This window comes from Anoplophora glabripennis, unplaced genomic scaffold, assembly GCF_000390285.2.
Source record: "Anoplophora glabripennis isolate ALB-LARVAE unplaced genomic scaffold, Agla_2.0 scaffold426, whole genome shotgun sequence".
Taxonomy (NCBI): domain Eukaryota; kingdom Metazoa; phylum Arthropoda; class Insecta; order Coleoptera; family Cerambycidae; genus Anoplophora; species Anoplophora glabripennis.
The window spans coordinates 217408-230978 of record NW_019416504.1 but is presented as its reverse complement, the minus strand read 5'-3'; the positions used below and the strand labels follow the sequence as shown (position 1 = coordinate 230978).

Sequence of the window (13571 nt, the reverse complement as noted above, 5' to 3'; positions counted from 1 at the left end):
TAAGACGAATTGTAACCACAGAATTCGTTGGTTTGGTGTAGGCTCCTTTCTTTTATCGATGATTTCAGAATCATAACGCGTTACGATCCGAAATCTAGCAATCTGATTGGTTTCCATAGGATCGTAACGCGTTTTGATCACGAATAAAAGAAAAGGGTCTATATCAATGCTATCGTCTTCTTCTAAAATATCAAAACAGCACACAATGGAGATTCTAGAAATTCGATGTTGACAGATTTAAAAATATTTAATTCTCAGTTTGAAAAATAATTAAATTTGATAAGTCACTGAAAATGTAAAATAAAAATTTGAAAGTGAAATCCATGTTTTTGTAACTACATTATGTTAATTTCTAAGATAACTTTTAAATTAAGATATAAAAAAACATTAACTTGGCAACTCTGACAAATTCCAAATCCAAATTAATTAAAAAATCAAAACAAATAGGTAAGTCATTTGAAAATGAATCCCGTACTTTTGCGAAAACAGTTACAAGAAAATGCATCAGATTTGCAAGATTTCTGTAAGGATCTCAAAAGCTGGGGAGAAGAGATGAAACGAAAAGAGGAAGCTTTAAAAAATTGTGACAGCGAGGTGCGTATAACCTCAAAAAACAATTCAAAGTAAACAAAAAACTACTTATTTTAGAGAACGTCACAAGAAAATAATTCTGATCATAAAAAAATAAAAAAGCACGATAAAAGTATTAAGAAGTCAAAGAAGGAAGTCCCGAAGAAACCTGTAACAAAAATAGGCATTACAGACTACGGCGCTTGGGATAAATTTGATGCAGATGCAGAATGTAATAAATTGGAAGACGATATAAATGAAGACTCTGAGTTAACCGATGAATGTAACGATAATATGCAGGATTTAGCCATAATCGAGAAGGAAAAAGTGGGTATGCTTAATGTTAAGAAAAAATGTATGTGACAATCATTTATATTTTAGGGAAACAAATTTGTAAAGAGTCAGAAATGGGACGAGGCTATTAAATGTTATAGTAGGGCTATCCAATATTACTCTTATGACCCAATTTTTTATGCAAACCGTGCATTGTGTCACTTAAAGAAGAGCAAGTATGTTTATTTTTATTGAAGTAATGTGTTTAAAATCACTTAATTATATTTATTGTAGCTTTGAAGAAGCAGAAAGAGACTGTACTTTGTCAATAAAATTGGATAAAACTTACGTGAAGGCCTATCAAAGGCGTGCCGCTGCTAGAGAGGTACTAAACAAATTAGAACATGCTGAATTTGATCTTTCAAAGGTCCTTGCATTGGAGCCAAAAAATAAAGAATCGAGGGAAGCATTAGAAAAATTAAGAAAGAAGCTTGGAAAACCTGATAACGTAAGTTTAGCTTTAACATCACGATAGCATATTGTGAAATTGTGTTAATATTTTGTTTAAAATTGAAAATTATTCGATAAGTATCCAAATTTGTAGGTATTAGATCAGCGCCCCATTTCAAAATTCACTGCTTCTAGAAATAAATCTAACGTAAGCAAACTTCCGATAGTACCTCCTGTTACCGATACAACAAATACTGATTTTAAAAATGTATTTGACACAAGTAAACCGGTCTCATCTTGGTTGGAAGAAGATAATATCATATTAGTAAAACCGATAAAGAAACCACCTCATTTACGATCAAAAGAACCACTAAAAAGAATTAAAATCATCGAGAAAGACAACAGTGTAACAGAAAGTATAACATCTGTAAAATCTGAGCCCGATGCGATCAAACAACACGTATTCGAAAAGCAGGAGAAATCAGAAACCGTGAAAGACATCTCTACCTTTAAAGAAGATAGATGTGGTGCCAAGAAAGACGTTTCCGCATTTAAGAGGAGGCAAACTGAGAAGGTTTCGGAAAAATCGGACCATTCAACGGCTTTTCCGAGACCTGATCAACCGTCACCCTCGATTAAAAGCGACGATTTTAAAATTATTGAAAAGAAACCTCCCGATTTCTCCAGTCAACTTTCAGCGCTAAGTAAAGCAGTGAAAAATACTTCCAATATAAGCATAAGTAACGAACACAAAAAAGCAGCGGATGAGAAGACAAACACTGAATTTGTAAAACCGAAAACCTCGGTACAGTTCAACTTGATTTGGAAAAATTTAAAGGATACGGCACAAAAATATGAGTACTTGAAACAAATCGATCCACAAGATTTCCCGAGAATTTTCTTGAATTCGCTGGAGAGCCACGTGTTTAGTGGGATTTTGGAGGTGCTGGCGAAACACTTCATTGAAAATAAAGATCCCATTTTCGATATTTTGGATTCCTTCACGCAAGTGAAACGGTTCGGAACGTTCACCATGTTTATGTCTTCGTCGGATAAAAAAAGTAAGTCGTCACATTCACCTTTACATAAATCAAAAGTTTTTCAAATTTCTTTCAGATCTCTGGAAAATATTTGATTACGTAAAGGAAGTCGAACAGAAGAATAAGGAAGACGTTGACAGATTGATCGAGAAGTACGAATTGTAGTTCTTCATTCTAATCATTTTTTTTAATAGTTATCGATATTACTTAGGATGTTTAATTTTTTTCATAAGTTCTTATTCAAATAAATATTTCAAAAATCGTTGCATTTTCTTGTTTTATGGATATTGTCCTTCACGAGTATTTAATTAATTTAAGACAAATGGACTATAGAAAATCCATAACTGCAAAAAAAACGATAAAACTAAGTTGGTAGAATCAAGTAATGCTATTTTTTGTGTAATGCAACTATTGATTTTCCTTTGTCATTAACGTCTGGCCTACTATAATTTTTTATACAGGGTGTCCCGAATTTATTGCACCAAATTTGGTAACGTGTTCTTAAGAGCCGCATTTTTTATTTTTACCAAGCGCCACCCTCTTCTGGAGTTAGAGCCCCCTGAAATCCGCCCCTAAGAATAGTCTTTTTTCATGTCAGATCCGTGTTGTACGAAAACCACTAAATTTGCTACACAGGGGTTTTTATGACATGTGAAATCTCATAGTTCTAACCTTTTTGGTGGGGAACCCTCTTGAGACACTTTTTCGTAGTCCCCCTTGTCTTTGAAGCCAAGAAAATTTGGTCATATATTTGAATTTCTTAAAAATTATTAGACCGCTAGAAAGCCATTAAATTCAGAAACTTTTTTGACTCCTAATATTTTTTCCGCAAAACGCAATATTATCGAAAAAAAAATAGCGAATCCACAATATGCATTCAATCACATTTTGCCATATTTCTCTGAAACATTGCGTTTCACGAAAAAAGTTTCTAAATCGATGGCTTTCTAGCGGACCGACTAATAATTTTTAAGACATTTTTTTGCAATAATTTCGTGACGGCCGGTATAGATCAATTTTTCAGAAAAATATATTAAGGGTAACTTAGAATCCAAGTATTTTCATTAAAAAAAATAATGCTTTAGCAATATTCTACCTCTCCTAAAATAATTGTGTACCTACCTACTAAATTTGAGAAAAAAATATTTTTATTTGCGCTGAAAAACTTCAAAAAATGCAAGAAAGATAGAACTTTGTTGTGCGTATCTAGAGTATCATCAAAATTAAAAACAGAACACAGTAGGAATATAGGGCATGGCCCACTATAATAAGTGCATTTTCAGAAAACTATGCGAGGCATTTTTCTATTGAAAAAATTAGACTACAATAATTCTACGTCCCCCAAATTCGTTGTGTACCAAATTTCAAGGAAAAATGTTTTGGTTAAATACTTAAATAGTTATTACTGATACTCCAATCAACTGTTCCTTAATTCATGGCATCTTAGAGACTTCACCACAAAATTGTATTTTGTATTTTTTCTTTAATTTGATAAACAATTATTTTAGGGGACGTTAAATAATACCATGGTGTTATTTTTTTTTATCAAAAATCAAGTTTAAAAAAAATCTATTCCTGATATTTGTAAATAAACTTATAGAATTGTTTAAACTATATCCATATTCCGTGTGATTGATAGGTAGGTATTATTTTAACATAACCTGTCGATTTTTAAGACGATGCATTTTTGGAATATTTTTTCAAAAATGTTCCCCTCCCCGAAAAAGTTCATGCACGAGTCCCACGTTATCTGACGTTATCTGACTCATGTTGTATATTTACAAGATTCACAATAACGATAACATAACATTCTCAGGACAAATAAATATGTTTTTTCAGATACACGTGTGCACCTAGGTAGGTATTAAATAAGTTTGTTTACTACTTTTATTGCACTGCGTCTTCTATAAAAATAAATAATGCGTTGAAGTAAGATTTAGGTAGGTACGTAATAAAAAAAGATAGGTACAAATATCTCTGCAGATATTTTAGAATAACAACAAATTACTTGATCCATTATCTATGATAACTTTTGTTTTGCATTTATAATGAACGTACATAACGTAATTACTATTGCCACAGCAAATTAAACAATTATATATGCTGTGCTACTGCTTTTCTCATACTTTACGACAGGTAGGTATATTTAAAACTCGCTGCTATTTTTATAGAAAGCTACGCGTCTTCGCGAACACGTGTCGCGTATGTCGTATCACTTTCCCTGAATGAAAATGGCATGATTTGCGGGGCGGGATCATCAACATCAGACGATATGAAGCGACATCATTTACATTCGCGCTTACTGCTAAATTCTAAATCAGCTAATGTGCTTATTTTAAACTGTCGTACGTATTTGATCGCATCGCAGTAGCATAACAAACTTGTTTACTTCCTACACGTATATCAGTGGGGCGATTATTGAATTCATCTCAGTTTGTTTTTAACCGCGGATTTGTAGATATCTAAAGAGCTATAAGGTGAAAAGTGCCACTATCTCAAAGAATTTAGTGAAACACAAATTAATTGAGTATTCTAAATGACATCTTTAACTAAAAATATATCGCACTGTAGAAGATGCGTGTCTGTGATACCAAAAAGGTAATTATATTTTATTCCACTTATTAATTTTATACCTTTGTCCACTATTTACATATTTGCTTATTACTTATTATTAGCTATTACTAATAGGTGCTAGTAGTCACGTTTATATTGGCACTACGTGAGTGGAGCAACGTACTCATTATTTTTATTTTTACTTATGTAATTTGAATGATGCACATAAATGATGCAATTGAATGATTTGAAATGATTCAATTAGGGCGCTCGATTACTCGATTAGTAGTTCTAAAATGTAGTAGTTCAAGATTCCATGAATAGCAATTCAAGTCAAGAAGTCCAAGTTTGCACAATTCTATGACGTCAATAGATTTGCTTATTTTATTTATTTATAAATTTTTAAATTACTTATATTTATTTGTTAGATGTTATCAAACTGTGTGTGAATGATTAATAAATTATGGTTACTCTATAAAATGGAAATTATGATATCTTTTGGTTTGAGAAATCAGAAATTCTTGTCAAAATCAGCTGTAAATTAGTTTATATTTATCATTCTCATTCTTAAGAATGCTTTTACATCTAGATAATATTACAAATTATACAAAGATAATACTCCTTTTTTATTTAATTCAAGACGTTTTGAAAAGGTGTATCTAGTATTAACATATTTTCAGGCATATGAATACAGGATCATCAAATGCAATAGATGCTACTAAAATGCAAACCAAAAATATCGTTTTGAGCCAATGGAAATTAATCAACGAATTGAAATCCTATATTTCCAAGTTCACCGCTGACAAAACTATTGAAACGGCATTGAATAAAGAATTTGCTCAACTCCTACAAAATATCAACGCTAAATCGTATGGCAGTGATCTTGTTCGATATTTTAGTTCTATAAGTGTGGGTATATCAAGAAATTTGGAAATGACGGAAATAAATCAGGACCAAGGCAAGATATCCTTACCAAATATTTTAAACGAATTAGTGAATGGTAAGCCAGAAGAAAAAAAAGAAGTTATACCGAAATGGAAAATTTCCAAAAGGCTTACATCTAAGGTATATTACCACATTTTGATGATAATTATATAGGTAAATATGTGTATTTTTTTTAGGAAACCGTTTTATCTCAAACAAATATCATAGTATCTTCATTAAATCTCGCAGAAGATGCACCAGTGAGATTATTAAAGATCGAAGAATTAATAGATCATCTTAGGCAACATCCAGAAGAAAAACACAATGCTGTTAAGGTAATTTATAAAGAAACATTACATAGATACATTTTTAACATGCATTTTTCTTAGGATGGTGCTATACGTATTTTGCTACGTATTCGTAAAACCACAACCGACCAAATTGTATTAGAAGCCGTAAACGAGGCATTTGCTTTACTGGGACATACAGACCCCGTCCCGGGGAGCGGTATCCGCATTCTGTCCATCGACGGAGGTGGTGTTAGGGGTATATTAGTGATAGAAATGCTGCGTAAGTTAGAAGAGCTCACCGGCAAACCAATATACAAAATGTTTGATTTTATCTGCGGCGTCAGCACTGGAGCAATTATAGCTACACTAATTGGTAGGGTATTTATATAAATAGCTTGTTCTTTTAATAATACTGTTTTTAGGTTTAAGACAAAACACGTTGGATGAGACGGCAGAAATTTATAAAAATATCAGCACACAGATTTTTTCACAGTCCGCAATAAAGGGAACGAGCAATTTGGTTTGGAGTCATTCCTATTATGATACGGCGTTGTGGGAGAAACTGCTGAAAGCGCAATGGGACAATAGAAGCCTCATAGAAACCCGAAGGAATTTGGAAGTACCAAAGGTCAGTGTTATATGCGATTAAAAAAATGTTTATACAAACGTGCAAGTTTTAAAACAAAAATATTTGTAATTGGAAATGTAATTACTGGATTTGATTCATAATTTTGTGCATATCAATATTTATGAGTGATACAAATTCAGTGGCGGCTCGTGACATTGAGAATAGGTGAAGCATATTCATTGATTAACTAAAAAGAAAAAAAAAGCGCCGTTGGCAAAATTTTCAAATTTTCATAGTCTAACTTAAATGAATTTGCAAATTTTTAGTTGCAATATTACCGAAAAACTGATGTTCGTGAGAAGGATTTTCAGATTTTATAAAAAATTAGTTCGGCTTGTGGACTTCTGGGAACATTAACGCACACCGTACGTGTATGTTCCAAAGAAGCTTTGTTGTTACGACAACCTCGCGTGACCTTCCCAAAATTGTTTAATCCCTTCTTATTCCACACGCCTGACTTTATAGACAGGAATGAATACAGAATTTTAAAAGGAAATATGACGTTCAAGATATTTTATTACATGAATCGTTCAAATGGTCATTTAGATGAAAAAACCACGGTGGGAATTGAAGATAGGGGTAAATATGCACCCCTTTTAGTTTTTTAATTGTAGCTCGAAAACAAATTGAAATTTTGATTTTAGAATTTGTATTAGGACATTATTTGAGGTTATAAACAGATTTGTATTTAAAAAAAAAATGTGTAAAATAATGAATAATGGTACTTCTTTCTTGAGTGTTTTCGTGTTTTTATAATTTATGAGCACCCTGTATATCAATCTAAGATGTTTGTATGACAACCTCATTTTTTCGTGGGTCAGAACTTTTTATAAAGAGAAACATTTTTCGATAATGTCAAAAACAAAAGAGTCTCCTTTTGTCAACTCCATCCGTGGACACACTGTATATACATTATTAATAAACTTTATTGTACTTAAATTCTCAAGTTTTTACTAAATTATTAAAAAAGTAAAAAAATCAAAAAACCTAATTTTTTGCTTTCTTTAAAATTGTTAAGTAACGATTTTTTGCATAAAATTTACATTTACATTTTTTAAATAAACCATTTCGATGAGAAATTCAATTCCCTACAAAATTTTTCCTATGAACTATACCGAAATTTTGCTTAGTTTTCGTGCTATATTTAAAAAACTGCAAAAGTGCATTTTCACCCCTTTCTTCAATTTCAACCCTCTAATTTAATAGCACCCCGCGGTTTTTTTATTTTTAATGACCCTTCGAACAAGTCGTGATGAAAATCCTTGAACGTCTTATTTCCTTCCTTTTTTGCAAAAAATGAGAATTAAAACGTATAAGAGTAAACGCGACGAAAATCGAAAAATTGAATGTTTGAGCGGCCTTATATCGGTCAATTTTCATCCAAAAATACCCTACAACCTCTTGTTTTGAAGGAAATTTTATCTACTCTTTTTTTGTATGAGGTATGCCTATACCTATCTTTACTCAAAAAAAACTAGAGGCAAAAAAGTAAAAAAAATCAGAAAATTGAATATTTTGCTTTTTTTCAAATTGTTTATTAATGATTTTTTTGCATAAAATTTTCCTTTTAAATTTTTTAAAAATCTATGTCCATGGGAAATTCAATTCTCTAAATAATTTTTCCTATGAATTATAGCGAAATTTTACTTCGTTTTCGAGCTACAATTAAAAAACTGGAAGGGGTGCATTTTCACCCCTATCTCCAATTTCCACCCTCTACTTTAAATTGCACAACCAAACGGAAATTTTAGGTGAAGCAGTGCGTCACTTGCGTCACCTGACGAGCCGCCACTGTACAAATTATGTAGGAGATTTTTCATTTTTAACAACCTAAAGATATTTCCTGCTTTTTTAATATGCGAATGCGATATGTATATGATGTTTTTTCTTAAAAAAAAAAATTTGAAGGTCTGCATTGTGTAGAGGTACTGAGGAAAGCGCATTAAACTTGTATATGAGGCGATTTCTAAAAATAATCTACCAGCTGAGAAATGTGCTACTTTTTGGCATTGAGAAAGTCTTTCATTGTTTGTTAAAAATAGTATTTACTTGGTAGAATCCACGTATGTGTTTTCATTTTTCTTTATAATGTTTGCACGTTTTTATGTCTCCACATTTCTTGCAAGTCATTCTGCCAAAATAAACCTGATAAGGTGCCTACTTGAAATTTTTATAGCGATGTGCAAACAAACTCAAATATGTAAGATTTAAACTTCTAGAGTGTTAACGCTTCCCACGTTTAAAACATAGTCAACAAAACAGTAAATATGCCTGGAGTGTTTGTTTTGAATTTTTATAACACAGAACAAGTGATTGTGATTAATTATATGATACTTAATCACTTATCTAAGGTCAGAAATATAAATAGAATCATTCATAACATATTTAATGACATACAAAATCCCAATGATTTAATTAATACTAACAGACAATAAATATTTTTTAATAATTGTGTAATTTATTTCAATTTAGTTCTGTGCGGTGTCAGCAGTGGTCAATCAGTCACGTCTGGCAGCGTACGTCTTTAGGAATTACGCCCTGCCTTATAAAGTGCAATCGCAGTACATAGGAGGGCACAACCACGCCGTTTGGGAAACCGTAAGGGCCTCGGCGGCTGCACCTACCTATTTCGAAGAGTACAGGATAGGAAATATGCTCCATCAGGTAAATATGTTTGAAAATAAAGCGATGTTTGCTCAATTTAGAAAAAGTAATCAACTTTTAAGCAAATAAATGTATGAACTGAGTACGTTCGTAAATCTTCTGTATATCGTTTCCACCGTTTCTTTATCTTAATTTCAGCAAAAACTCTAGAGATTAACGCAGAACTTACTGTTTTTAGGATGGGGGTATTTTAGTAAACAATCCCACATCTGTTGCTATTCACGAGGCGAAACTGCTATGGCCTACGACCCCAATCCAATGTATCGTGTCATTCGGAACCGGCAGAACCGCCCCCAATCCCATAGATGCTTCCGCCGAGTTGACGACTACCGCAATCAGTAACTCATCGTGGAAAAAGAAGTTTCTTGCCATTTTAGACAGCGCGACCGACACGGAAGGTATATAGACGAATAATTTTAATCCAAAGTCAATATTCAAAGCTTTCTTTTAATTTCAGGCGTTCATACGATGCTGTCGGATTTGCTCCCTCCCAACGTTTACTACCGTTTCAATCCCTACCTAACGGATATGTTAGATATGGCGGAGATCGACCCGAATAAACTGGAACAGCTGAAAAGGGACGCGTTGATGTATTTGAGGAGGAACGAGGACAAGTTTCAAGACGCGGCGAAAGTTCTAAGTATGACGAAGTCTCGGACGCAGAAACTAGTAGACTGGTTTAGCCTGCAAAAGGAAATACACGGTTTTAAATCGAACATGGGCTTTTAAAGCTTAACTTTTACGTTTAAGTGCCTTTTTTACAAGCGATGTAAGTTCTAACATTAAAAAATGGGTGATACTATTTATGAAACCACTGTGATTAGCTTAGAAGTATATGTTATAAACGATTTTTGTCGTACTTTCTACACATTGTGATAATTTTATAAATATATTTTTATATTAAAATTTTAATTGTAGCATTTTTTCATCTCAAACTGAAAATAGGTTAGGTTCTTTTTTCTTATCCCACCGCTGGACAAGCTAGTGTAACCTCAAACTAGGGAGCGCTTCAGTCGCAGAGCATGCACAATTGCAAACGGCTGTGCAATGTTGTCAAATCTAACTTTTAAAGGAAAAGCTATTAAAATGCAAATTTCCACACCACTCGCCGTGAGGTTTGCCACGTAAATTTTGTTGAGTGGGTGTTCACCATGAGCTCTACTGTCCTACAAAAGTTTAATTCCTTTAAATAAGATAAACTATGAAACAATATTTAACAAGTAATCCAACAGAAAACTCATGTAGTAATCAATAATGACAAATGAAATACACAAAATAATCTGTTTGCTAACCTGATTTTTATAACTTTAACATTTACGGAGGTTTATCAGGTATGGAGGTACGTCTAAAATCTATTGAAAGTTTCTGTAAATTTGCTAGTGACTAAAGTAGTAAGCCTTTAGATTTGGCAACGTTGTACTTGGCAGGCGCGCTCGGCTCGGCGTTCGTTCGCTCCTGTTCGATCATTCTGTTTGTTTGGACACCTGCAAATTTCAAATAATACATTACGTCGAGACCGCGACGTTGCCGCTATCACGCATTTAGAGGTTAAGTTAGTCAACGACAACAGTTTGAAGGAGAATTATTATAAATATAAATTATGTATCTTACAAGTACCTAATCTATTACTACAAGCTGTCATACGCTTCCTTAGATATCGGTTTCCTATTTATACAAGTTGCTGTTAAAACTGTTTGTCAATTGCTGCGCATTCTAAGTGGGAAGACCAAAAAAATCTGCATTCTCATAAGACTGTACTAAATCGTGAAAAATTATAAATTTTTTTATGAATTTTATATTTTGTTCGTCAATTCCAAATCAGATAAACCTACTTAAGATTTTGTGGCAACTCTTCGAGTACTGGTACTAGGACCCTCTTCCACGGCATTTAAAATTTCTAGTTCAAGGATCCCATAGTCTCTTAATTGAACTAATCTGACAAAACATTTTCTTTTTCGGTACTTATAAGTCGATGTAATCTATGTCATATAGTTTTCTTTGCTCCTGATAAAAAGTAGGCTCTAGCAATATCAATTCTTTCTTGATTCGTGTACATGCTTTTTATAATATACAGGGTGATTCACTATATTCTGACTCCCTTTCTCTTTTTTGTTTTAAGAGCTATAAAAAAATGTGAAATACAAAAGTTGCACGATTTTTTATGAATTTTTCAAAAATGATAGTTGAAAAACAATTGAAGTCCAAACAAAATGGCCCCTGACTTTGTTAATTTAAATGGAACACCCTGTATATTTTTACATATTTGGATAGAACGTTCCCTATTGAGCATAGTTATACAGGGCAGTGGCGGCTCATCAGATGACGCACTGCTTTACCTAAAATTTCCATTTGGGTGTGTAATTTAAAATTAATTTTATATAAATTTTGTAATTCAGGTATATATTGAAATGAAATCAGATATGAGAGAACAAATCAAAATGTAAATCAAATGTCTATTTAAAAGACAAAACAGTAAATATAATGGTTTGAAATGGTTATTATAAAATTAAGAAAATATTTGATAAAAAATTCTATTGTTAGTATTGAATCAGTAGTAGGAATCATCGGTTTATTAGAATAGGATAAATTTCAAAATTCAAATAAAAAATTAATTATAAATTTGTTCAGATAAAGCATATGCCAAGAAATTGTTAAAAAAAAAATTTAAATAAAAATAATTCAAATTCATAAGTCACCGATATCTAATAAAAGTTAAAATGTTAGCGTTTATAAATAGTTATAATATATGGTATAATACTAATTAGGAAAAGATATTAAGGTTCAAAGAAAAAGTTGTATATCAATAAATCAATATGTCAAAGAAATGTCAAAAAATTAAAGTGGGATTCACATGGAATCAAGTAGTAAATAGAAAAGTAACATAAGAGTAGAGAATGAGAAATATTTTGAAGTAGAATGTAAATCAGATTGTTAAGAAACTATATATAATAGGGCAAGTGTAAAGGTTAAGTGAAGTGAGGTGAGTGAAAAAGAAAAAAACGGCAAGTAAATAGAAAGCAGAATCAGATATGTGAAAAGACCTTAACAGGGGAAAAACCAAAATCAAGGTAGTGAGAAAAGAAAAATAATTATTGATTAGTTACAAAAAAATTTGGGAGAAACGTCAAATTTTATAGAAAGAGATTAAAAGAACCCGGAATACAAGTCGAAGCAGCAGAAAGAAAACGAATTATACGCATCAGTAGCAGAGAGACAGCGGAAAGCGAGCAGCCGAGAGAAAGAAATACAATCACAGGCGAGGTCCAGGAAACCAGATAAATAAGAGGCCAGAGTAGCAGCATCAGTGGCAGGTCCCAGGAAATTCATCAGAAAACGGTATAGCAGATAGTGTCCAAACAACTATTGAAACCGGAAAGGAAAGGAAATAAACAAATAATCCGTATATAAAAGAAAAGGTACTTTTTTAATTGTCGTATACAGTTTGTGCACAAATTAACAGTAAAATTCGTTTGAAAATCTTGATAAATTCAAAATCAATCATTTGAAACAAATTTAAGTCAGTGATATATCAAGCATCATAAAAAATTTTGGCCAATTATTTAAATTTGTAGATAGTAAGATTAGATATAAAGAGGAACATACTAAAACAAGAAATTACAAGAGAAAATATAAATTACGTCCAAAAAGCAACCAGTAATACAGTAATTTAACCAGATCGAAATAAATTCTTGTTTTAAGTGGTCAAAACATTGTAAGAACTTAAAAATATTCGATAATTTGTGTGACATTTCTAATTTGAAATATTGATATACCAGATAGATATTAATAAATTAATTTAAACATCTATTGTTTTAAGTTGTTAGTTTGCATGGTTTCTGGAAGAATAATAGTTTGAGTTGAACCGACTACTGAGCAGGGTCTAAAGCTAGCAGGGCAAAGGTATACAACCAACACTACACTAAAAATCAAAATTACAGGTTACACTAAAACTAAATTTAAAATTAATTTGGCGCTCATATAAACACAAAAAAAATCACATAACTTCACCATAACAATATATTGTGTTTGATTGTTTAATACGCAGAAATAAACAGAATAGTTGTGCGGTGAACGCCTTCTAAAATAACATTGCCTTTGTTGAGTGTGAACATCAACCTCGGACCATGCAACATATAGTAATGCAAGTGACGCAGACTGAAACGGTCTGTATTCTGATTC

At 32.2% G+C, this 13571-nt stretch overlaps 2 protein-coding genes across 2 annotated transcripts; both read left to right on the top strand.

Moving 5' to 3' along the window:
* Positions 1 to 426: 426 nt before the first annotated feature.
* Positions 427 to 2577, top strand: LOC108913339 (RNA polymerase II-associated protein 3). The gene is made up of 6 exons (XM_018718878.2): positions 427 to 594; positions 649 to 897; positions 952 to 1079; positions 1138 to 1351; positions 1448 to 2354; positions 2410 to 2577. The coding sequence occupies exons 1-6, from the start codon at positions 463 to 465 to the stop codon at positions 2496 to 2498; spliced, it is 1719 nt and encodes a 572-aa protein (XP_018574394.1). The 5' UTR covers positions 427 to 462; the 3' UTR covers positions 2499 to 2577.
* A 2046-nt stretch (positions 2578 to 4623) lies between these two features.
* Positions 4624 to 10304, top strand: LOC108913349 (calcium-independent phospholipase A2-gamma). Its single transcript, XM_018718896.2, has 8 exons — positions 4624 to 4931; positions 5567 to 5951; positions 6008 to 6145; positions 6200 to 6473; positions 6523 to 6728; positions 9201 to 9392; positions 9571 to 9790; positions 9850 to 10304. The coding sequence occupies exons 1-8, from the start codon at positions 4870 to 4872 to the stop codon at positions 10119 to 10121; spliced, it is 1749 nt and encodes a 582-aa protein (XP_018574412.1). The 5' UTR covers positions 4624 to 4869; the 3' UTR covers positions 10122 to 10304.
* The last annotated feature ends 3267 nt before the right edge of the window (positions 10305 to 13571 follow it).